This window comes from Pipistrellus hanaki (genome assembly GCF_964339955.1).
Source record: "Pipistrellus hanaki genome assembly, chromosome: 3".
In the NCBI taxonomy this organism is placed as follows: Eukaryota; Metazoa; Chordata; class Mammalia; order Chiroptera; family Vespertilionidae; genus Pipistrellus; species Pipistrellus hanaki.
The window spans coordinates 101,098,556-101,123,871 of NC_140505.1; the positions used below are offsets into that span (position 1 = coordinate 101,098,556).

Here is a 25,316-nt window from a genome sequence, read left to right on the forward strand (position 1 = left end):
TTCTTTGGAATAAATAGGCAACTCTGTTTGTTAGCCAAAGACATAAATATGTCTTGTAGATTAGTTAACTTAATATCAAAACATTAGTTAACATTAGTTAACTTAATACCAAAACTTTTTCACAAGTTACATGAGAAGAGGGAATGACTCAGAGAAAGCCCATCACCAGACTATCTCCAGAAACCAATCAAATGTATACCAAGCCGGTGATTTGCTGTCTATGTGAGTGCAGCACAAATACTCCTGAAATCTGCTGCTTGGAGCTTTGAGCATTGGATGGCCTGGGGATCTTGTTAAAATTCGGATTCTGGTTCAAGAGGTCTAGGTGGTGCCTGAGATTCTGCACGTCCATCATCTCCCAACTGATGCAAACACTGCCAGGGAAAGACCATACTTTGAGTAGTAAGAGTCTAAATGTCAGGAAGTGACATTTAGACTCTTTCATCTAACATTACTCAACAGACGGCTAGAAAATATTTGAAGCTTTAATGAGAATGGGTATTGCCCAACACACACCAAAACTGTTTCTTTAAAGTGAATGCCTCTAGCCAAATTTATCTTCTCTGAATATCTGAAAAGTTAAAAATGCAAACATTGAGACATCTTCCTTATACGTATCTATGTGCTATGTCAGCGTCACTATTACTTTATAGGAAAATGCCTTGTGTCAGATTTTGCTTGAATTCTCTCATCCAGAGAGGCACAAAAAGATTTATTTATTTTCAGTCTCAGCATATCTTGCTTGTACAGTAATCTGGTTCTGGAAATGGGAACTGAGGCCGGTGGCCAGGTGACTGGGCCAATATGACTGTGGAGAGTGTGTGGTCAAAGGAAGTGGTACCCTATTGCCGACAGGAGCACACCACTGCACCTGTGTGTTTGGGATGGGAGATCCTGTGTGTTTGGGGGTTGGGAAGCATGCAGGGAAGGTGCTGGAATGGAATTCCTTTACTTGAGAGTGAGAGACTGGTTAAAAGTCGAGGTTAAACAAGTGTTGGCCACATGACAGAAGCCGTGTTCTCCACAGAGCAGCCATCCGTGCCGCAGTCACAGACAGAATATGGAAGACATCGAGGCGCCTTCTGACTCAGAATGAAATTTTATGTTTTTAGTTTCACACGTTTTTCAAAATAACCAGTTCTCTTTCTTCTTTTTTAGAGGCGTTGTTTCCATGTTCATTTTGAAAATGACAGAAACCCAAGCTGGAGAATACCTACTTTTTATTCAGAGTGAAGCAACCAATTACACGATATTGTTTACAGTGAGTATAAGAAGTAAGTGCCACTTGCTACTAGGACTTCACAGTAGGCCATGCCATTGTTTACAACCCAGGAGCTTCCCCGGCTGCTCCAGACACAGCGTACAGGTTTCCCTCAACATGGAGTTGAATTGATTGAATTCACTTCGACCATCCATATATGTAGCCTGTTGAGACTCTCTGACATGACCCAGGGACTATCAGAATTAGCGCTCTGAAAAACCCAGATGGCCTCTATTGAGGTCCCCCATTTTTTTCAGTGGGATGGTGTGTTAGGTTCTAAAATCAGCCTGTAAGGCAAAAATTAGGTAAAATCAAAATTTGTTCTGAAAAATTCTTTTATTACTCTGAAATTGATTGAATCAGACCCTAGGAGCTCAAAAGACAAGACTACGCTTTGTTGCTCTTTGATTTTGGTCCTGTTGTCTGTCCCCTCCCCAACCCCTGACTCCTCTGTGGGACAGTAAGTTTGTGTGCTTCAGGTTGGAAGAGAATAAGAGATTTCTTCTTCTTCTTCCTCCTCCTCCTCCTCCTCCTCCTCCTCCTCCTCCTCCTCCTCCTCCTCCTCCTCCTCCTTCTTCTTCTTCTTCTTCTTCTTCTTCTTCTTCTTTTGTTATTCTCACCTGAGGATATTTTTCCCATTGATTTTCTGAGAGAGTGGAAGGGAGGGGGAGAGACAGAGAGAAATAAACATCAATGTGGGAGCCACACATTGATTGGTTGCCTCCTGTTCAGGGCCAGGAATCGAACCTGCAAGCCAGGTATGTGTCCTTGGTGGGAACTGAACTCTCAACCCTTCAGTCCTCAGCTTGAGGCTCTATCCACTGAACCAAATTGGCTAGGGTGTCCATTGATCTTTTAGAAAGAGTGGAAGGGAATGAGGTGAGAAAGAGAAAGAGAGAGAGAGATTAATTGGTTGTCTTATGCCTCTGCTCTGACTGGGGCAGTGGGCAGGAGATTGAATCTGCAAGCCAGCTATGTGCCCATGACTGGGAATGGAACCCCACCCTTCGATGAGTAGGCCAATGCTCTGTCCACTGAAACCAATGCTCTTTCCACTGAACTACTGCAGTGGTTCTCAACCTGTGGGACCACTAGCAGGGTCGCCTGAGACCATTGGAAAACACAGATATTTACATTACAATTCATTAATAGTAGTAAAATTACAGTTATGAAGTAGCAAAGATAATAATTTTATGTCTTATTATATTTCTGCATTCTAAATTTGTGTATTTCTGCCTACATAAAATTATGGGAAGAAAGTTGGGTCTTAAACTATATAAGAATGGGTTTTAGACTTTGATATTTCCAGTTTTCTTTTTTCTATCTATATCAATATTTGTATTTTTACATGGGCTCCCTTCACTCATCTTTATTTGTCTGTGGATTTATAAAACACCCAAGAAATCTAGCTAAGAGCATAAAGCTAAAGTTGGTGTTTTTACTAGAGTTGAATTTATTATGTTGATGAGGGTTATATTGGTATATATATTTGGACTGAAGCAGAAGACACTGCTATGTTATAAAATCCTAGCCTTTCTTTTTTTTCTTTTTATTTATTTTTAAAATATATTTTATTGATTTTTTACAGAGAGGAAGAGAGATAGAGATTTAGAAACATCGATGAGAGAATCATTGATCAGTTGCCTCTTGCACACCCCCTATTGGGGATGTGCCCGCAACCAAGGTACATGCCCTTGACCGGAATCAAATCTGGGACCTTTCAGTACGCAGGCTGATGTGTTTTTTTGGGGGGTTTTTTTGGCTGTTTTATTTATTTATTTTTTATTTTGTTAAATATATTTTATTTATTTTACACAGAGAGGAATTGAGAGGAACAGAGAGTTAGAAACGTCGATGAGAGAGAAACATCAACCAGCTGCCTCCTGCACACCCCCCACTGGGGATGTGCCCACAACCAAGGTACATGCCCTTGGCCAGAATCGAACCTGCGACCCTTCAGTCCGCAGGCCGACGCTCTATCCACTGAGCCAAACCGGTCCTGGCTGATGCTTTTTTTAAAACCGGTTTTGGCAAGCCTTTCTTTTTTAAAAATATGTTTTTATTGATTTTTTTTAGAGAGGGAAAGAAAGAGGGAAAGAAAATAGAAACATTGATGATAGAGAAACATTGATCAGCTGCCTCCTGCATGCCCCCTACTGGGGATCAAGCCCACAACCTGAGAATATACTCTGACCAGAAATTGATGAACCAACAACTTCTTGGTGCATGGGACAATGATCAATCCACTGAACCACACTTGCCGGGCACTATTAGCCTTTCTTAATGATATAGAATTTTTTTGAGAGGACTGCTAATACAATTTTTTAATATTAAAATGTTAATAATTTGTGATGCTTTAGATACACTGCTTTACACATTAAGGAGACCATACTTTAGAAAAATGGAAAATGAGGATGCCCTGGTCTGCATATCTGAAAGCATTCCAGAACCAACTGTGGAATGGGTGTTTCGTGACTTACAGAGTGACAGGTACGATGTGTTTATAGAGGTAACTGTGATGATTCCTATACTTATTTGGTCTTTTTCCAACGCAGTTGATGTCATACTGGATGTACAGTTGAACTTGTCACCATGGTGACAGGAAACTTTGGCATTTGGAATGATCAGCATGAACTTTAACGGACGGGCTGGGGGCTGCTGTTTTAGTAAGGGCCTTTTAGGACTCTCCTGTGTTGCCTCACTAAACTGCAGGATTCTCCCTGAACATGGCACAGCATGAGTAAAAGCTCTTTAAGTTACAGGATTGTTAGCTCCTTGAGTATCTGGTTGGGGAAAAAGAAAGGTATGGACTGTAGTTTATTGTTCCTTATAAGTAAGAAATTCCCTGGAAATAAATGCTTGATTTGTGGTTATTATGTTTGTTCTGGAAGAGAGCAGTTTACTAGTAAATTGATTGTTTAAGGACATAGAATCTGGCCTGAGTTTGAACCTGGCTTGCTTACAGTGTGCTGTGTGGCCTTGAGCATGTTACTTAATCTCCTTTCTCATCAGAAGAATAGAGATGGTAACAGTACTTCCTTATAAGATTGCTATGGTGATTAAATGATTTGCAAATTTTGAAATACAAAGAACTGTGCCTGGAGATAGTAGGTAGCACATAACTGTTTACTTTTGTTTTTTGAATGTGCAGTAGCTAAATTTTCACAAAGTAAAAATTTATGCAATTTTAGCTAATTAAAATTTATTAAACAACTTTTATTCTAAAATGGGACTAAAGAGGAGAAAAAGAAATAATATTAATGTGATCCCAAATTTTAGATGGGAAAGAAAAAGAGATTACCTGTAGATAGGTATGTAATGTATGCATAGATAACAAAAAAAAAATTAGAAAGCTACACACAAAAATCTGGGTAATTAAAAACTTTTTTCCCCCCTCAAAATTTTCCAAAATTCCTACAATGAACCCAAATTATTGTTGTCTTATTGTCTGGGCCCAGAGTGGGTCTGCCTAGGGCTGATCAATAGTGTGTGGGTTCTTGACTTTGTACAGCAAAGATTTTACAACATGAGTCTTGGTGATTTTGAGAGTATGTTTATTAAACCCAGGACAGAGAAACAAGGCTTAGGATAGAAGAAGCAACAGGAGAGAGACAGGTGCGGCTGCTTTGGCCTCTGGAAATGTTATAAGAAAGAAGTGAGTCAAGGCGGGGCTCACTGGGAAGGCAGAAAAGGGGGCCTTAGGGCCAGGTTTAGGGGGTCAGCTGGGGACAGCTCTGCTACCCATTGGTCCTGTGGTTGCAAGTTTCCTAGGGACCTTGGAGTTTACCAGAAAGGCAGCAAAAGTATACAACTGAGAAATGCAGGAGCATGGACATACTCCAAGGAGAGCACACACAGGCTCCTTTTATCTTGAGGGTTTTCATATCTATTTTCTAAAGGCAAAAATTTTAGGAGAGATCGCAACAGAATATTTATCAGCTCTCCAGGTCTGTCCTTCAGTTTGTTGATTCATTGAAATGAATGGATAGACAGGTCAGGGTAATTCTCTGGTCAGTTTCACCTTGAAAAAAATGTCATTGAAGAGGGTCCTGACTGAGGCAGGTCTGTCTGGAATGTGGAAACCATTTGCTCCTAATTATGCTTGGTTGGGAAAGATAAGACCTTTCGATTTATTTTTATTTTTTTAAAATATATTTTATTGATTTTTTACAGAAAGGAAGGAGAGAGGGATAGAGAGTTAGAAACATCGATGAGAGAGAATCATCGATCAGCTGCCTCTTGCACACCCCCTTCTGGGGACGTGCCTGCAACCAAGGTACATGCCCTTGACAGGAATCAAACCCGGGACCTTTCAGTCCGCAGACCTACGCTCTATCCACTGAGCCAAACCGGTTTCAGCCCTTTCGATTTATTATCTGGCTGAAAATGCTTGGCTGTTTCTCCAATACACTTGCCAAGGAATTTTCCTAGCTTTTGCTATCCTGCCTCATTATAATGAGAAAGGAAGAAAGCTCTAATGGAATGATGTATAAACAAAGAAAAAAACACACCTGCCTGCAATGATAAAGAGGCGAAAAGTGACTGTACACAGACTCCAAAGCATCACTGCTTTGGGAAAGGTCTCGCTTAGGGGAGCTCTCAGAGGACCAGTGAGGGCCACCGTCCATCCTCTGCTGAGGGAGGAGAGGAAGGGAGCCCCACTGAATCCTTAGATGTGGCTGATGTCCCTCAGGAGGGACCCTTGACTCTCCCCTGTTAGCTCTGGGAATTCATGACGTTTGCTCTTCTCCCCTCAACTGGTTGTCCCTTTTAAGCTTCAAAGAAAAGCTCTGTTAAGCTGTTTTATTATAATCATGCTTTTTCCTCCTTTCCTCCCCTAACTTCTATCTTCTTTCTCAATTCTTTTTCTCTTTATAGAACAACAAAGGAGACACCAAATACAAAAAATTTGAAACTGTTCTATTATGTACTACTCTGGAGTGTACTTCTCATAGTTGAGATAATGTGTAACTAGTTCTTTATGAACTCGGCTGAAATGACAGATGTGGGTTTTTATCTATTTGCACTCTTAAATAGACTCTTTTTATAAATTTCTTTATTTATTAAGGTGTTACATATGTCTTAAATAGACTCTTAATAAAACAGGCTCTACAACCTGTAACTTTGTTCTCCTGAACATTCATTTGTAATTTTAAAATATGTTTAGTCAAATGACATTTCTTTTCTAATTATAGCTATAACGGAGAAAGTCCACCCATTGTTACAAAGGAGCAAAGTGTACTTCATGAATTATTTGGAACAGACATAAGGTGCTGTGCAAGAAATGAGCTGGGCAGGGCATGTACCAAGCTGTTCACTATAGGTAAGACCTTAATATTTCAGTGACTATTCCTTAGAAACGATCTGGGACTTACTGTGACCGTATAGGTAGTCATTCAACTTTAGAAATTCTATGTTCCCTTTATAACACTTTAAATGTAATATTATGGATTCTGTAAATGCTACAAGATTTAATAAAAACTAAATATTTTAATTTATTAATTTTTAAAGATCCTTAAAAATAAAGATGCAATATGTAAATTGACCCCCACACCCTCACAAGATGGCTGCCTACAACCAGGCCAGCAGGGAGGTTAGTGAAGGACAACTAGGCTGTGTGGGCAACCAGGCTGGCAGGGGGGACAATTGGGGGTGACTAGGCCTGCTGGGGGGACAGTTAGGGGTTACCAGGCCAGTGGTGGGGGGACCAGGTTGGCAGGAGGGGGGCAGTTAAAGGTGATCAGGCCGGCATGCAGAGGCAGTGAGGGGCGATCAGGTGGGGAGGGGGAGTTGGGGGGACAGTTAGGGGTGACCAGGCAGGCAGGTGAGTGATTAGGAGCCAGTGGTCCAGGATTGTGAGAGGGATGTCCAACTGTCAGTTTAGGTCCAATCCCTAGGATAGGGCCTAAACTGGCAGTCGGACATCCCCCAAAGGATCCCGGGTTGGAGAGGGTGCAGGCTGGGCTCAGGGAACCACCCCCAATGCACGAATTTCATGCACTGGGCCTCTAGATAATAATATAATAAAAGATTCATGACATTTGCGATGATGTTAAAAACTTTATTCTTTAGAACGTTCGGCATATACTTTATGATGAGTAAAAGTCACTTTTTTTCTTACTTGGGATGTTTTCATCTTCTAGATCTAAACAAGACTCCTCGGAACACACTGCCACAGTTATTTCTTAAAGTGGGGGAACCCTTGTGGCTCAGGTGCAAAGCTGTTCATGTAAACCACAAATTTGGGCTCACCTGGGAGTTAGAAAGTCAAGCACTGGAGGAGGTAATACGATGCGTTTGCACTCTGAAAATGCAGAAACAGCCAACTGATAGTCCACATTAAAATGATTGAATCCATGTTGTTTTATTAAAACCTAGGACAACTACTTTGAGATGAGTACCTATTCCACAAACAGAACTATGATACGGATTCTGTTTGCTTTTGTATCATCAGTGGGAAGAAACGACACTGGATATTACACTTGTTCCTCTTCCAAGCATCCCAGTCAGTCAGCTTTGGTTACCATCGTAGGTAATGCAGGCTGCTCATGCAACCTTTATTCATATTTTTAGTTGCTTTGGTGTGGACTGTGAGGTATGTGCTGTGAATTCTGATTTTAATATAATGTTAGTGTCCAAAGCCGAGAAAGACACTGAGTCAGATTAGCTTTGCAAACATAAGATTCCTTTTCCAGTCAAGCCGGATTGAATGTCACTGCCTTCGTAATTGCCCCACTGCACTATGACCATCTGCTTGTGGAATTTTGTCTTCCAGTAGAAGTTTCTTAAGGACAGGAGAATCCCTTCTATCCTTGTAGTCCCAGGACCTGGAAGAAAGCCTGACACAAAGCAGACAGTTGATAAATGCTTGTTCTAAGAACTGAGCGGGCAGTGAATAATGAGAGATTTAGACAAGCACCTACCTGCATTGAAATTTGGGTGAAAGATGAAGGATTTGAAAATAATCATGCTTTTTAAGTAATTTCATATTACGTGGCAGCCTTCAACTGTAATGAACAGGCTAGGAAATGAAATAATTCTCTCATCACACTGATAAGGAAGTGTTCTACAGGGAAGCCTTGTGAATATCGGTGCTAGACTGTTCTTTTTTTAAAAATATATTTTTATTGATTTCAGAGAGGAAGGGAGAGGGAAAGATGGAAACATCAATGATGAGAATCATTGATTGGCTGCCTTCTACATGCCCCCTACTGGGGATCGAGCCTGCAACCCTGGCATGTGCCCTTGACTGGAATCAAACCCGGGACCCTTCAGTGCACAGGCCGATGCTCTATCCACTGAGCCAAACCAGCTAGGCTAGCCTGTTTTTTCACTTGTGCCCTATGGTTACTTTTTGTAGTGTGTGTCACAGAGAGAGCAGTCTGACTGAGGACCCCTACTCTGTTCATGATTGGCTGGGCTGGGGGAGCCTTTTCTTTTCTTTTTTTCTTTTTTTCTTTTTTTTTTAATATATTTTATTGATTTTTTACAGAGAGGAAGGGAGAGAGACAGAGAGCCAGAAACGTCGATGAGAGAGAAACACCGACCAGCTGCCTCTTGCACAACCCCCTACCGGGGATGTGCCCGCAACCAACATACGTGCCCCTGACCGGAATCGAACCTGGGACCCCTCAGTCCGCAGACCGACGCTCTACCACTGAGCCAAACCGGTTTCGGCTGGGGGAGCCTTTTCAACCTTTTAAAATTGTCTGCAAAAATCTATAGGTTTATTAATATATTTGGGGAAGGAAAGACTCAATTATTTACATTCAATTCTTAGAGGAATCTTAATTCTGGAAGGGGATGAGCTCAGGCTTATAACTGGATAGGTCTCCTGTATTTCTTAGACTAGTTAATCTAACCTGCAGCATGAGTTTTCTTGCATTAAACTGATGAATAAAAATGTATTTATTTTCTCCATATATTTCTATAAATATTTTTTTTACAGAAAAGGGATTTATACACGCTTCCAAAACAAATGAAGAGTATGCAATTGACCAGTATGAAGAGTTTTGTTTTTCTGTCAAGTTTAAAGCATATCCACAAATCAGATGTAGATGGACCTTCTCTAGAAAATCATTTCCTTGTGAACAAAGTTGCCTTGACGATGGGTACAGGTGAGATGACACAGCTCCAGGTCTCGGCATCATCTTCACACAACTCTTTTGTTGCCCCAGCAGAAGAATTCATGGTTTTGTGTCATGAATTGATACATTATTGAGTTGACACTGAAGTCAGCACATGTGCAGACACAGTAACAGAGAGTTTTAGAGTCAGTTCAGATAGTATAACTCACTGCATGAAAAATGGAAAGATTCTGGCTGGTGTGGCTCAGTGGTTGAGCATCGACCCATGCACCAAGAGATTGCCAGTTCAATTCCTGGCCAGGGCACATGCCCAGGTTGTGGGCCCATCCGCATTGTGAAGTGTGAAGGAGGCAGCTAATTGATGATGTTTCTCTCTCATCAATGATGTTTCTCTCTCTCTCCCTTCCTCTATCTCCCTCTCCCTTCCTCCTTTCTTTCTAAAATCAATAAAAACACTTTTTTAAAAAGAAAAATGGCAGGAATCCTATTTGAGCCAGGTTCGTGGCATTTTCTGAGTCACCAGATTGTTACTTCCTATGTGAGAGTGCACGCTGCAGTGAGTACGCCAACTCTCCCTCAACACATTTGCAGAGATTGAGGAAGTAAAGCCCTTAAAAGCAGGAAAGCATTACCTATCAGAGTATTGTTTTGTTTTCAAAAAATTGGTGCAGAAATTGCCCAATAATTAATGCTAAAGGAAAATTTCATTTTCCTGGGATTTGTACAACTGTACTTGGAGTTCTCTAATGGGAGAGATTCTTCATCCCATTATTGGAAAACAAAGATTTTTTTTTCCTTTGTTTTTTCTATAGCTATGACACCTTTTATCTCTTGAAAGGAATCCTATGCAACTTGGTTTCAGGCTAGATTGTGACTGAGAGTCACTCTGTTCTCCTGAGGCCTGATCAACAGTCCCCTAACTCAGGGCTTCTCAACAGCAGTGCTGTTGACATCTTGGTCTGGAAATAATTGTTCTGAGGGCCTCTCCTAGGCATTGTAGGGTGTTTAACAGCATTCCTGGTCTCCCCGCACTGGATGTCAGGAGCACGCCCCCTCCCCAATTGTGACAACCAAAATTATCTCCAGACATTGCCACACATCTCTAGTGAGGAAAACATTGCCTAGGTTGAGAAATACTGCTTTAGAGGGATCACCCCATTGTCAGAAGCCCTTATTCTGAATCATCAAACATGAAAGTAGGAGGTGGGGAGTCAGCCCCCCTTCTCCTAGTTGAGTTGACTACCACAGGCCTGTGTTCAAAGGCTCTCAGAGCTATAACTCCCCGCCCCCCATGTTGTGGCCCACTGTCAGGAGCACTTGACACTATGGGATTCTCTTTTAACCCAATTCAAAGAGATAAAAATCCCAGTTCAGTTTAGTTCACTGAATGTTTCCTTATTATCTTCTTGATGGGCTTGATTCTGTGTGGGGCTACAAGGGTGGATAAGGTAATATTTCTCTCCCCCTCTCCTTCAGTTTTACACAAGCACTTTTAAGTGCCAGAGGCCACCTGGGAGATCACTGCTATTGTGCTGGATGACATCAGGTACAACCTCTTAAGATTTTACAGATTTATTGATTAGAGGACCATGTTTCTGATATATGGGTCATGGGCCAATTAGTAGGCTAGTTAATTAGATTTCATTCCATGATCACAGTGTACATTCCTGACCCCAAGTAATTATCTTATAACTACCCAGCCAAGTGAATGAATCAGCACCGGTCCTGATTCCTATAGTGTTTTGTACCTCTCATTTGTCATGACCTGGTGATGTAGTGAAGCTCTGTGTGTGTTGAATCTCACCTGTGAGTATATAAGCTCCATAAGGATAGGTTCTCTGTCATTTCTCTATCCTTGTACAATGCCTCCTTCAGTCAAGGGTGGTTTAATTAAGTGAATGAATTGTTGTCACCCCTCAAAAGCAACTCAAAGTGCATAACCTGGGTCAAAGATGTGTCAGCTCATCCTTTTTTCATGGCAAGGACCACATACATGAACTTACCATAACAGCTGCACTCAGTGTTCAATTTATTTTAAAAAGTTATTGAAGAACTATAGTGTTTGTTGGTGATAATGATGCACCAGGGATGATGGACTACAAATACATAGGGAAGATGGTGCCTCCTTCTTCCTGAAAAAGGTGGTCAAAATATTGCATAAAAAAATGAACAACAAAAATGTCAATACTAGTGCTCTAAATGTCTTGTGTTCACATGAGTCTCTGTTTTGAGAAAGGGCATGGCAGACTAAATTATAATGAGTTCTTTTCAACCTTTTATCATAAAAAGTTTCAAATTTGCCAGTAAATTCAAAGAATAGTACAGTAAGCACCCTTTCCCCACCATCTAAATTCAACAGTTTAGTCAGACTGAATTTTGTTGTGAAGTACAGTATTTTAGTGTTGTAAGAGATGATACAAGTGTTTATATGTAACCGAAAGGTCTATGTAATAACTTAACTCCTGAAAAAGCTTTGATGTGGTCATAGTGTGTGTGCCAGAAGTTTCTCAGCTTCCCTACTTTCACAGCTTCGTTTCTCCAATTTACTTCCTCAAATATTACCCCACGGCTGATTAGGGCTTGCCTGGATGTGTTTACACTTTATTAAACTGTAACTTCCCAGCAGTCCTGATATCCTGGTCTTGAGAAAAGGTTCTAGGGCATGTCATTTATTTGTATAATTTTTTATCTCTATAGACTGAATTATAAACAAATCTACCTTAGCTTTTCTTACTTTCATGATTAAAAAAAAACAACCCCAAATTTTTAGACTTTTATAATTATTTAATAAATTCCTCTGAAAGACTCTTCTTAGACCTCTGCAGGAACTTCCATCTGAGGGAGACAGGATCATCCGCTTCCTGACCGGTGTCTTTCTGGGCTGAGCAAGCCACCTGTCCTGCCAGCTGGCTCCTGCCAGCTCTCAGCTCTCATTTCAGAAGCGCTCAGCCTCCCTAGTGCCCATTTTATTGTTCTTTGCTTTCTGATTTGACTTTGATAATCTCTTATTCTTTGAGTAAAACACTTTTTACTTTATTATCAAATGATTCCCTGAGCCACTAGAAAGAGCCTGCCCTTTCTCAACTCCCTCTAGGTGCTAAATGGGAAATAAAAATGACCTGCATGTGGGTTGTACAGAGGGGAAAACCCTTTCCATAGCTGTAATGAGAATGCATCTCCTTAGTCACCAAGGTATGATGTCAGTGTAAATTCCAATTCACTCACCTCCCACCTCAGGCCAGCTGACCATTTTTAGAAAAACACCAGGGAAACAGGAAGCCGCGAATCTCTCCGTCAACTAATTGGTTAGTCCCTTTGGAATTTCCAGGGAGGTTCGGTGACGCAGCTGTTTCTATTGCCAGGTTCAGCTGTCTTAAGCAGGAGCACAGGCGGTTTGAAATGACCTGGATACTCAGGCTGTTTAGATCACTGTCCTGCTGGGAAGAGTGAGAACCTTTGAGATAATACGTGCTTGAAGGCAGCACAAAAGCCTTAGGAGGGAGAGTTCACAAAACATTTTGCTATGGACAGCATATAGCAATCAATAGTTGTGTCGGTAATTACTTTCTTTCTTTCTTTTTTTTTTTTTTTAATCTCCTCTCATTCCTTTTCAGGGCCTTTGGCTATTGTCCAGTGAGAATTACATTTCCCCTTATAGAGACTCACATCTTTCTCATCTTGGACCACATAGACGCTGTCTCCCTAAAGGCTGGAAATCACATATTTACTTTTCTCCCTAGTGTTGCAATTTGGTTTTTCTCCAGTCTTTCTACCACTTCCACGTCATCAGTCATGCCCTTCTTGTTGTTCAGAAATAGGCTAGGATAAGAAATTCCCTTTTTACTTCTTTTTTAAAATTTATTGTTAAATTACAGTTGATATACAATATTATATTAGCTTCAGGTGTACATCAGTGATTCAACATTTATATGCCTTACGAAGGGATCGCCACAATAAATCTAAGTACCCATCTGACACCATACATAGTTATTACATATCACTGATTCAATTTCTTGTGCTGTACTTTACATCCTGTGATTTATTTTATAACTATTAATTTGTACTTCTTAATCCCTTTTCACCTGTCGTCCTACCCTCTTTCTTTAAAATTGAATTTTAGAGAGAAGAAGGGGAAGGGAGAGAGAGAAAACCATTGATTTGTTGCTCCACTTACTTATGCGTTCATTGGTTGGTTTTTGTATGTGCATATCGGGATGACGCTCTAACCAATAGCCATGTGGCCAGGGCTATTCCTACTCTGTTTTTACTTCTTCAGCCTTCTTGTTACCAAGGCAGACCAAAAACTTGTTAAATGCTCATGGAGCAATGAAGTCTATCATCACTATACACAGTCAGAATTACTTTTTTGCTGCGGAGTTAAGGATATACAACATTGATGTCACAGGCTCATCGCTGCTCATCAGTACTAGCTGTGCAATTTGAATCTTGCATCAATTAGTGTTCTAGTTCCTCTTTCATCTCCATATCCAATCAAACACCTGCTTTCTCTTTTTTTCTGGGTACATCTTGGATTTGCTCTTTCCTCTCCTTTCCCATTTTCCCTACCTTAGACAACACTCATCTTTTCATGCTCTATTTAAGACTGAACTTTTACTTCTCTCCTAGGACTTCCCACATTATATTGTAACTGCTTATTTACTTGTCTGCCTTCACCACCAAACTGCAAATTCTATGAGAACAGAAATCTATTTTTTTCTAATTCAGTTGTATTTCTGATTCCTCCCATAAATAGGCTCTACCAATGATGGTAGAATGAATGAATAAATTCATGAATGAATGAATGAATGAACAAATGAATGAGTTTCTGGGTTACAACACTGCCTCCAGATTTTATTCCAACCAAGTTTTCCTACTGCCATCAGTCTAAATTAAGGAACTGTTCCTGATAATCCTCCCCTGCTCAGTACTATAGCATCTTCTGCTTTCTCTATCAGGTCTAAACAATTCAGCTGGGTTTTCAAAGTCCTTCATCACTGGCTTTCCCCTACCCATTTAGCTCTCTTTCACACCTTCTCTTCCCCCTCATCTCAACAAGCAGCTCTGCTCATCCATTGGCCTCCCCATATCTCTCCTTTAATAAGGCTGTATGGCCAAAACCGGTTTGGCTCAGTGGATAGAGCGTCGGCCTGCGCACTGAAAGATCTGGGGTTCGATTCCGGTCAAGGGCATGTACCTTGGTTGCGGGCACATCCCCAGTAGGGGTGTGCAAGAGGCAGCTGATTGATAATTCTCTCTCATCGATGTTTCTAACTCTCTATCACTCTCTCTTCCTTTCTGTAAAAAATCAATAAAATATATATTTTTTAAAAGCTTAAAAAATAAAATAAAAATAAGGCTGTATGAATTCCCATCGTATCTCTCAGTCCTGCCCTTTCCTCCTCATTGAATGTGCTTTTGCCCTCATTAAAATAAACTCATCTGGGCCTAGCCAGTTTGGCTAAGTGGATAGAGCTTTGGCCTGTGGACTAAAGGGTCGTGGGTTCAATTCTGGTCAGGAGCAGGTATCTCAGTTGCAGACTTCTGGCACTGGTCAGGGACATGAAGGAGGCAACCAATCAATGTGTCTCTCTCATCTGTGTTGCTCTCTGTCTCTCCTTTTCCCTTCCTCTCTAAAAATCAATAGAAAAAAATATCCTCGGGTGAGGATTAAAAAAACAACACACACACCACAAAAAAAAAACTAAGTCATCCTCGAAGACCTAGCTCAAGTCCCACTTCTATGAAGCTATTGGAACTTGGTTCATCTATATTGGCCTCTGATCCATTCATCTTCTCTTGGCCATATTATATTGTTTAATGTTATAACTATTCTGTTTATATAGGTTTTGTCCAACTACCTGGATATGATATATTTAAGGACAAGAGCCATATTTTATGATGTGTTTGGTTTTTTTTTGCATTCTATATGTCTCCTAGTTTATATAGACCTCCATTCTGGGTCTTCCTGTTTATATTTTTACCCTACCCATTTGTAATCTTTTTTAAAAAACAAACAAAAACTTCAAGTAGTCTGTATAGAGGAAGCCTAATTAAGTAACTTCTGAGAAAGTCTTAGATTTTTTTTAATCTAAGGGAAACTTTATTTCTGTGAACAAACCTTCATTTTATTTTTAAAATCAATTTTAGGGAGAGGAGAATGGAGAGAGAGATGTTGATTTTGTTGTTCCACTTATTTCTGCATTCATTGTTTGCTTGTTGTATGCACCCTGACAGGAGATTGAGCATGCCACCTTGGTGTATACAGATGCTCTAAGCAACTGAGCTACCCGATCAGGGCCTAAACTTTCTTTATCTTGTTAATGCATGAAGGCATAATCAACACCATCCCTACCTTTTCTACACTATCTTATATCCCACTACAGTAGCCAGTGTCCTATACACATGGTAGACATTTTTGGATAACCCCCAAGATCAAGTTATCCATGTCAAAATGTGTTGAGTGGTTGATGAGCACTCCAAGGGGATACTAGAGACTGCCCAAACATTTTGTACAAACCCAGCTGATATGAGCCTTCATCACTGTTAATTACTATTTAAGTCAAGGGTTCGTCATAGGTCTTGCTTTGGACCAATGTTGGAGAGCCATTCTCTTAGGAAGTAAGGGAGTTACAGGCTCCTCTACCTACAGAGGTTTTCCATATTTCTGGGAAGTTGGACTAGTCCAGAATGTGTGGAACAGTAGGGTTGGGAACCTTCTTGTCTCTCTGAGGAGCCCAGTCTAGATCAGTGTGTCTCAACTTTTAATTTGCATATGAACCACATTAAAATGCAGACAGTAGGTTGGGTTGGGGCCTGAGATTTTGTATTTCTAACAAGCTCCCTGGTAATACAGGTGCTAATGCTGCCTGTCCACAGACCCCACTGTGAGTAGCAAGGGCCTAGTATACAAACACCTCCTTGTCCATTGAACTTGAGAGAGTGTCTCAAAGGAGTTCCCTCCTATGCACACCATCATTCGTTTTAGCATTTCCTGTAAGAGTTGGGCTAAGTTTGTTTTTAATTCTTTTCCAAACAGCCTATCTAAGTTTTGCAACCACAAACACCAGCCCGGAGAATACACATTCTATGCAGAAAATGATGATGCCCAGTTCACAAAAATGTTCACGCTAAATATAAGAAGTAAGTTAAATTATAAAGAAATTTAATTTAAGTCTTATAATTCCTTAACTACTTATTAACTATGACTAGAGAGAGCTAACTAATGACTTAGAAACAATGCTGTAAGACTTTTTATATATCGAAGTCTTTTTGAAATTTTACTTTCATGCCTACTGGCTTTGTTTATACGTATTTCTCTTTCTGTGTTCATCCTTTGAAGCTAAGAAACTTATTCCATATGCTCTGTAAATGTGTTTAATATTGTGACTATTGACTTTAGTACTTTGAAAAATCATGTTAAGGAAAGGCCAAAAGTCATATTACCTGCCATTTACTTGTTTTAATAATTTTTGTTTCTCTGATCTATGAAAAGATGAGAATATATTTATTGAAATTTTTATAGATGCTTCTGAAGCTAAGAATCATTTTGAGGTGTTCACGTATTTCAAAGTATACACCTTAGCTCTCTATGGAGCCTAGCAATGGGAAAGTGGTGTTCTGCAGGTCAGCGTAGGGTGCCTATGCAGGTGACGTGCTGGGAAAGAGGGAACAACCAGAGGTCTTGCATCATTCTGCATGAGACACGTTCCAGAAGCACAAACTGCTCCGAGTAAATGGGCAGCCTACGCGTGGCTGACTTTGAAACCTTTTGGAAAGTCTGATACTACCTGAGCCTATTTTCCCTATTCTCTACAGGGAAACCTGAAGTGCTGGCCAACGCCTCAACAAATCAGGCCTCTTGTTCCTCTGATGGATATCCATTACCATCTTGGACCTGGAAGAAGTGTTCAGACAAGTCTCCCAAGTAATAAAGACTCTGGTGTCTCTTACATTGGAAGAACATGAAACACATTCTCCCTGACATATTGGCTCTTTCACATGAATACGGTTCAAGGAGAAATGACTAAGTGTTTAAAATGTTTACCTTCTAAGTCCACCATAATTCTATATGGTCATAGAATTTCTCAGATAACTTATGTAGATGAATCTCTTTTTTGAGCTCACTAGAGAAACCGTGACTTCCAGCCTGAGGACAGCCCCACCTCTCTAACCTCCTTCTCTGTCTGCCGTTTCTTTTTAGCTGCACAGAAGAAATCACAGAAGGAATTTGGAATATAAAGGCTAACAGAAAAGTGTTTGGACAGTGGATATCGAAGAGCACACTGAACATGAGCGAGGCCATCAGAGGGAGCGTGGTGAAGTGCTGTGCGTACAATTCCCTGGGCACATCTTGTGAAACAATGCTTTTAGGCTCACCAGGTAAACAGCAGCTGCTATTGCAGCAATCCACCTCCAGGAATTCCCCACTAGGAGTTAGTGCCTGTTCATTTTTATTGGGGAAATTTTACAAGAACTTACAGGTTCAGTGTGTGATGCAAGAAGACTTTCTGAGTCAGGCAGGAATCCCCAGTGAGCGTACACTGCTGTGTAGGTCAGAGGCAGAGTGATTGCTGTGTCAGGTTATTAAGACTCAGGAGTGATGTAGGTAGAGCCATAAATTCCCAGAACAGTGAATATCTCCTGAAAGATTCAATTTTAGAAAAATAGATTTAATAATTTGGAGTAGCTGTTTTCCCTTTTGCTTAATCTCCTTATCTGCCTTTAGCTTGCTGGTTTATAATTTTTAGTTTTGTTTTTTAAAGCCATCCTAAGTCAATACTGAAAGCTGGCTGCCTACACTTACCATGCAGAATCACCAGCATCCTTTAAATAAGTTTTCCATATTCATAAAATAAGATGTCTTCAATATTTTTTTTTAATCTGACTTGTCTATCCTTTGAGTTTAAATAGATGTAATTCTTACAATCCTAAGAATGGGTTCGGGATCATTTACAATTTTCTAGGAAGGAAACTATTCATTTATACTACCATCGCCTGATTTTCCATGGGGAGTGGAATATTTGCAGAGAGTGTGTAAGGTAGCAAATCCTAGTAACTCCAGCAGGATGCGTGAAATCACAGTGAGCATTTATTGTAAGGCCAATCGGGAATCCTAAACTTTTTTGTTGCAGGCCCCTTCCCTTTCCTCCAGGACAATGTCTCATTCTATGCCACCATTGGGCTGTGTGTCCCCTTCATTGCCGTTTTAACCGTGCTCGTTTGTCACAAGTACAAAAAGGTAAAAAACAAAAAAACAAAAAAACAAAACAAAAAAAAAAAAAAAAAAAACACCACCCCAAACCCCCAAACTCAAAAGTAAACTTTTGTCATGGTTTCCTATTTCTGAAGAGCTGCCTGTTACTAACAGACTCATTTCATCTCTGAAGCAATATAGGTATGAAAGCCAACTGCAGATGGTACAGGTGACTGGTTCTTTGGATAATGAGTACTTCTACATTGATTTCAGAGAATATGAATATGATCTCAAATGGGAGTTTCCAAGAGAAAATTTAGAATTTGGTGAGAATAGAATGTTCCAGATGTTTCTATAGCATTTCATTTCTGTAGGAAAATCTTGAACTTGTACTCATTCACTATTTCTCTTGCAGGGACGGTGTTAGGATCAGGTGCTTTTGGAAAAGTGATGAATGCAACAGCTTATGGAATTAGTAAAACAGAAGTCTCCATTCAGGTTGCTGTCAAAATGCTGAAAGGTACAGTGGAATGGTAACCACTGAGATGGGTGGTACAGGCTCCACCTCCCCTTCTCTTTCCCATCTTTTTTTTTGTGGTTACTGCTCTCCATTCTTCAAAGCTGAGAAGGAAGTGAGTCAGGGTTAGTATCAACCAAATCATTAATGTAAAATGCAAGTCAGAATTTAAAATTCCACCTTTTCTTCTTCTTCTTCTCTTTGTTTACTTTTTGTGGGGAGGGTGGAATGAACAGGCGGGGAGGAGAGTGAACAGGGTGGGGGAGCTTTAGTGTTTGGGAATACTGTTGCTACAGGCATATGTCGTTTCTGCCATTTTGATGTAGAGTCTGGGTAGAAGAGAAAAGTGGAGCGCTCTGCATCATTTCTCTCTCCTTTCTCTATCCCAGTGGTCGGCAAACCGCGGCTCGCGAGCCACATGCGGTTCTTTGGCCCCTTGAGTGTTCCAACGCCATTTCTTCAAAATATATTCACCCAGGCCGAAAACCGACTTCTGTGCATGGGCCACGAAATTTTAATCTCACTGTGGTATTTTGTGGAAGAGCCACACTCAAGGGGCCAAAGAGCCGCATGTGGCTCGAGAGCCGCAGTTTGCCGACCATTGCTCTATCCACTTGCATCTGGCTCACACCTTCACCCCTCCTCTTAGTCTTGCTCACTTTGCAAGACCCCTTGCCCACCCCCCTGGCTTTTGCTAAGGCGATCAGTGACCTCTAATGAACTAAAGTCTAATGAGCATTTTTCAGTCCTCATGTGACTTGAATTTTTAATATGAATAGGCAGGATGGACTCTTCTCCATCTTTAGATGCCTTTTTTCCTTTGGTTTCCATTTCACCATTTTTTCCTGGTTTCCCTCCTACCTTGCTGACTGTTTCACAGCCCTTTGCTGGTGGTCTTCTGCCCAGTTCTTTATTTTTTATTATTTTTTAAAAATATTTTTATTAATTTCAGTGAGGAAGGGAGAGGGAGAGAGAGATAGAAACATCAGTGATGAGAGAGAATCATTGATTGGCTGCCTCTTGCATGCCCCCCACTGGAGGATTAAGCCTGCAACCTGGGCATGTGCTCTTGTCTGGAATCGAACCCAGGACCCTTTAGTCCACAGGCCAGTGCTCTATCCACGGAGCCAAACTGGCGAGGGCTGCCCAGCTCTCTATGTGGTGTTCGGAACGCTCGCTCCTGAGTGCCCTTCCGTTTTCACTCAGCGTGCTTACACAGGCAGTGCCAACCACACCTGGGACCTTACCTTACACTGGTGTTCTGATGACTGCGTCTCTCTTCTGAGCTTCAGGATCACGTGTCCAAATGCTTGGCTGTCTCAAAAGTCCCTTTAACTCAGCTCATGCAACTGAACTCCTCCAACCTTTTCCACACAATTGAGCAAACCAGTAACCTAGGCCTCATCCTTGAAACTATCCCCATTCTAACACCCAGAAGCTATTCCCACAGGGTTCTGCTTAGTGTCTTTCAGTCCATCCTCTCTCTTATCTTTATTACTACCATCCTAGGCCAACTTCATCTCTTCTGAATAACCGCCATAGCCTTCCAAGCAGCTACCCTATTTACACTCCTACTTCCTTTTAGATTCTCTATGCTGAAGCCCAAGTGCTGGTGATGAAATGCAAAGCAGATCTTACCATTTTCCTACCTCACATTTCCAGTTGCTTTTAATTACTCTTGAAATACACTACACAGCCTCGTGTGGTTTGGCATCTGCTCACTGCTCCACCCTGAACTCTCGGCTTTCTTTCAGTTCCTCCAGAGCCCAGTGCTCCCTCCCATCCCAGAGCCTGGCCCAGGCTGAGCCTCTCTGCTCACCCTTCCCCTTCCACATAGTGCTCGCCCACTCCTCCTTCAGATCTCAGCTTAAATATCACTTCCTCAGGAAACTTGTTCTCACACCAAAGATGAGGTTGTTTCTTGCTAGATGCTGTCCTAGATCTCTGTAGATGCCCTCCCTTCACCCCCCGCCACACACACACATACACACACATACACACACACATAGAATTTATCGCAATATGTAACTATATCTATGTTTAATTATGCAATTTATATCTTATTTGCCACATTAATCTGTAGCTTTATGAGGGCCGGGTCTGCATCTGTTTTGCTATGGTCTTTTCTTCCTTGGTTTTTGCCCTTTTTATTCTTTTAATATAAAAGATTCTCTCTACTTCCTCACTGTGCATTCACCTGATTAATTCCTATTTTCTTCAGTCTCAACATAGACATTGGTGTCCCTTCCTCTCTTCTCGAAGGCTAAGTTTGGTATCCCTCTGGTGTGACCCCACAGCACCCTTACATGCATTTGCTGTATTGCATTTATCATACTACTAGAGGCCTGATGCATGAAATTTGTGCACGGGTAGGGTCCCTAGGCCTGGCCAGCAATCAGGGCCGGTCAGGTTCACCACCTCCGAGCCTCTCTGCCTCCTCCTTCCCTCACTCCCTCAGTGTCCTGCCACTGCCACTAGTCGCCTGCCATGTTCCGTGCCGACCTCTGGTGGTCAACGCACGTCATAGGGAGTGATTGAAAGTCTCGTGGTCACACTCCCAAGGGACAATTTGCATATTAGCCTTTTATTATATAGGATATTATAATTGTTTGTTCATGTCTTCCTTTTCCAGGAGACTCTAAGTTCCAGGAAGGCAGGGGCTGTGTCTTGTCTATCACTTATTTCCCCAATGCTTGACACATGCTTCATATACAGTAGGCACTCAATAATTATTTGTTTAATGAATGAATGTTAAGTAGCAGTATATTGCTTTGAAAAAGTTAAGCACATGCCGAAACTGGTTTGGCTCAATGGATAGAGCATCGGCTTGGGGACTGAAAGGTCCCGGGTTCGATTCCGGTCAAGGGCATGTACCTTGGTTGCGGGCATATCCCCAGTGGGGGGTGTGCAGGAGGCAGCTGATAGATGACTCTCTCTCATCGATGTTTCTAACTCTCTATCTCTCTCCCTTCCTCTCTGTACAAAATCAATAAAATATATTTTAAAAAAAGAAAGAAAGAAAGAAAAAGTTAAGCACACCACAAAATGTATTATCTTGGTTATGAGGAATAAGACATGAACATTCCAAAGCCACAAGTCCCTGTACAACTGGAAGCAGAAGAAGACCTGAGGTGCTAGTGGGTCACAATGCACAAGTGAAGGATTTCACGCCCTAGACAGGATGTTGGAAATAAGACCACCTTGGCAGCATCGATGCCCTCTGGAAAAGACACCATAAAGGCTAGAATGTTCTCCAGGACAAAATAATATCTAAAAAAATAGACCTGGAACTATCTAATACAATCTTCATCGAATGTAAAGAATGTATATTTGTAAGAAATATTATTAAAGGGGTGAGTGGCTGGTGCCTGGAACCTGGAGAGGGAAGTCCAAAGACCCTGCCATTGCCTCTAGGGCTCCAGCATCCACCTGGGCAAGGTCTCCCTGACCAGCTGGCACATCAGCCTCAGTGAGACAAAACCTCTGAGTTCTTCAATAACTACCTTCATGCTATGCGTCTAAGCAAAATTATGGGTATGATTACGAGTACAAGCTATCTAGACTTCTCTCCAGGGAGAGAATGTATAGACCAGTGGATACATTCTAGCCTATTCACCAGTTATATTTCTCATTGTCAATTAATGAGTCTCTTGGGAACTTGGTTAGTGGGAATTGGTCCTTCTCAACATTGGGTCCACTTAAAATTTAAGGTTGTAGAGCTGGAGGCCAACAGCTAGAGCCAACCACCTTCACTGACATTCCTAGCTTGCTTCTCTATGAACTCAAATTTAAGAGGCAAAACAAACAAGCAAAAAACCCTTTTTTTCCCTTTAGCATATGTATTATCTTCTGTGGAGGAAAAGCTATTTACTTTTATTTTGTTTTATTTGCTTTTTGAGGATCAATATTAAGGATTTTTATTTTGGTAGAAGAACCCTCAATAGAAAGGCACATTATTAAATTCAACCCTTAAACTATTGTAATCTTTGAAATTGTCTTAAAACACAGAAATTACTCAAAATTCATGTAGTAGTTTATACATTTTAAAAATCTTTATGCAAATCTACTCTGAACTGAGAAAAGTTTTAACTTATAAAACGACCTAAAATTCCTGCTTTACAATGATGTTCTTCCATTGGCAGAGAAAGCAGACAGCTCTGAAAGAGAAGCTCTCATGTCTGAACTCAAAATGATGACTCAGCTGGGGAACCATGAAAATATTGTGAATCTGCTGGGGGCATGCACGAAGTCAGGTAATCAATTCCCCCTCAAAACTCCTAGTCAAACACAGGTAAGCCTGAGGACAGAGAGGACATTTGTTCTCATGTTTCCTCTTTTCTCAGTCACAGGGTGGGTCCTCAAACCCTAGTGGAGTGAGATAAGAGTAAGCATATGGGTCAGTAAAGGATGCCTCTCATTCTTGGAATATGTCTCATGGTTCTAACCCACTTAAAAAACACCACCCTGCAAGTACATTTTGTGGGTTCTCCCTCTACCTTTTCTCCAGCTGTGAAGGACTGCCCAACTTGGCCACTGCCCCAATGGCTGCATCAAAGAAGCACAGCCAAAACGAGATTCCAAACTATATTTTCCTAGAATTCAGTGGAGCACACACTCTGATTTTTTCACTTCTTCCTAGAAATGCCCGAACAATGTGTCCAGGGTTATTTTTTTCTGGGACAGCTGGCCTGGGACTGGGTCTAAAAGAAGAGAAAAAGAGAAAATGGAACTCAGAGAGAATTAGGGATAGTTCTCCCTCTTCAGGAAAACCATAGGTCAGCATATATTTACCAAGTGCTCATCATACAGCGGACATATTATTTCCAATTGCAAACTGGAGAATCTAGGTGGACAGTGGTTATAGGTGAGGCTGCACGTACAAGGGTCCAAGTGGAAGGTAAGAAGGCACTATTTTACAAGGGAGTTTGAGTAAAAAGCTGAAATTGAATTTAAAGTATAAGAAGAGATAAGCTCAGAAAAAGTTTTACTCTCCCAAAATCAGGAGAGAAGTGAGCTCTCACAGAGTATAAAATGTTTCCTGCTACACAGACTTCTGAAAAAATTCCTGGGTGTTTGTCTACCTACAATTATAAACTGTCACTATTTCAGGGCCAGTTTACTTGATTTTTGAATATTGTTGCTATGGTGATCTTCTCAACTATCTAAGAAGTAAAAGAGAAAAATTTCACAGAACATGGACAGAGATTTTCAAGGAACACAATTTCAGTTTTTACCCCACTTTCCAGTCACATCCAAATTCCAGGTAAGAGAATAGGTCAAGATTTCCTAATTATGCATTCTAGGACACATACAAAGTATGATGGTTAAACATCTGTCCTCCCTCTTCCCCCCTCCCTGCCCCAACACACACACACACACACACACACACACACACACACACACACACACTCAGCTGGCTTCTACAGGCTACACTCCAGCATTGTGGAGTCTGGGTTCTAAGACCTCGAAAAGTCATTTATCTTTGATAGTGTCCCTGTTGATTTGGAACAATGGAGCCTTTCCTTCACTATAGCTGAGCCAGCCTCTGTCCACCTGAGCCTAAATCACACCCTATACACATATTTAGTTTTGGGAAAGGTAAGTTATTCAATCCTCCCTGGCCTCTGGTTAATAAGTAGGTATTAGAAAAAGAATGAACACATTTCCAAAGTCCTGGACACGTTCATAGAGGTCTCAGGGAGTATTGCACAAAAGAGCTCTAACCTCATAAATTGGATTTAAAAAATAGGCTAGATCCATTGACATAATGTGATGGGGGCAGAATAAAGCTGTGGTAGCATTTGTCTCAGTGCTCTGCGTTGTGCATTCCTCCATCCATGGGAATCCTGACTCAGCACTGGCAGAGTCCTTGTTTTGGGATGCATAGACAAGGGCTGGAGAATTTTGATGGGATGCTTGTCCTTATCCTTGGAAATGTCTTGCTGATTGCTTGAACATCACAGCTCTATAACACCGTTCTCTGAATGAATTCACAGGCATTGTGATGGAATCATCCCTGGATCCACAGTGCTTTCCTGCTTCCCTGCGTATGTGAAAGCTCTCCGTTATCCGAAAGGCACATTTGTCAGAGGCTTTTATCATTATTGGGGGACTTTTGGAGGGTGCTTTTGAGATCAAGCTTTGTTTTCTTAGCAGGTGTTTCAGTGCAGGCCTTTGGCTTTCTAAGGTCTGAGACAGACCCAGCGTCAAAAGCTGTAAGGCCCCATGGAGATCCCCATGCACGTCTTTGTGCAGCTC

At 41.2% G+C, this 25,316-nt stretch overlaps 1 protein-coding gene across 2 annotated transcripts in view; it reads left to right on the forward strand.

Moving 5' to 3' along the window:
* FLT3 (fms related receptor tyrosine kinase 3) overlaps window positions 1-25,316 on the forward strand; it is a 75,703-nt gene that overhangs the window by 30,690 nt on the left and 19,697 nt on the right. Inside the window, exons 4-17 of one of the 2 annotated variants that reach the window (XM_084878679.1) lie at window positions 1,159-1,274; window positions 3,622-3,751; window positions 6,457-6,584; window positions 7,405-7,544; window positions 7,640-7,793; window positions 9,210-9,378; window positions 16,385-16,488; window positions 17,164-17,272; window positions 17,549-17,727; window positions 18,480-18,586; window positions 18,735-18,867; window positions 18,957-19,061; window positions 23,201-23,311; window positions 24,168-24,321. In XM_084878679.1, the coding sequence (XP_084734805.1) occupies window positions 1,159-1,274; window positions 3,622-3,751; window positions 6,457-6,584; window positions 7,405-7,544; window positions 7,640-7,793; window positions 9,210-9,378; window positions 16,385-16,488; window positions 17,164-17,272; window positions 17,549-17,727; window positions 18,480-18,586; window positions 18,735-18,867; window positions 18,957-19,061; window positions 23,201-23,311; window positions 24,168-24,321 (1,839 nt within the window). Of the gene's footprint in view, window positions 1-1,158; window positions 1,275-3,621; window positions 3,752-6,456; window positions 6,585-7,404; window positions 7,545-7,639; window positions 7,794-9,209; window positions 9,379-16,384; window positions 16,489-17,163; window positions 17,273-17,548; window positions 17,728-18,479; window positions 18,587-18,734; window positions 18,868-18,956; window positions 19,062-23,200; window positions 23,312-24,167; window positions 24,322-25,316 lie in introns of those variants that run through there. The other variant, XM_084878680.1, reaches the window with a different exon arrangement.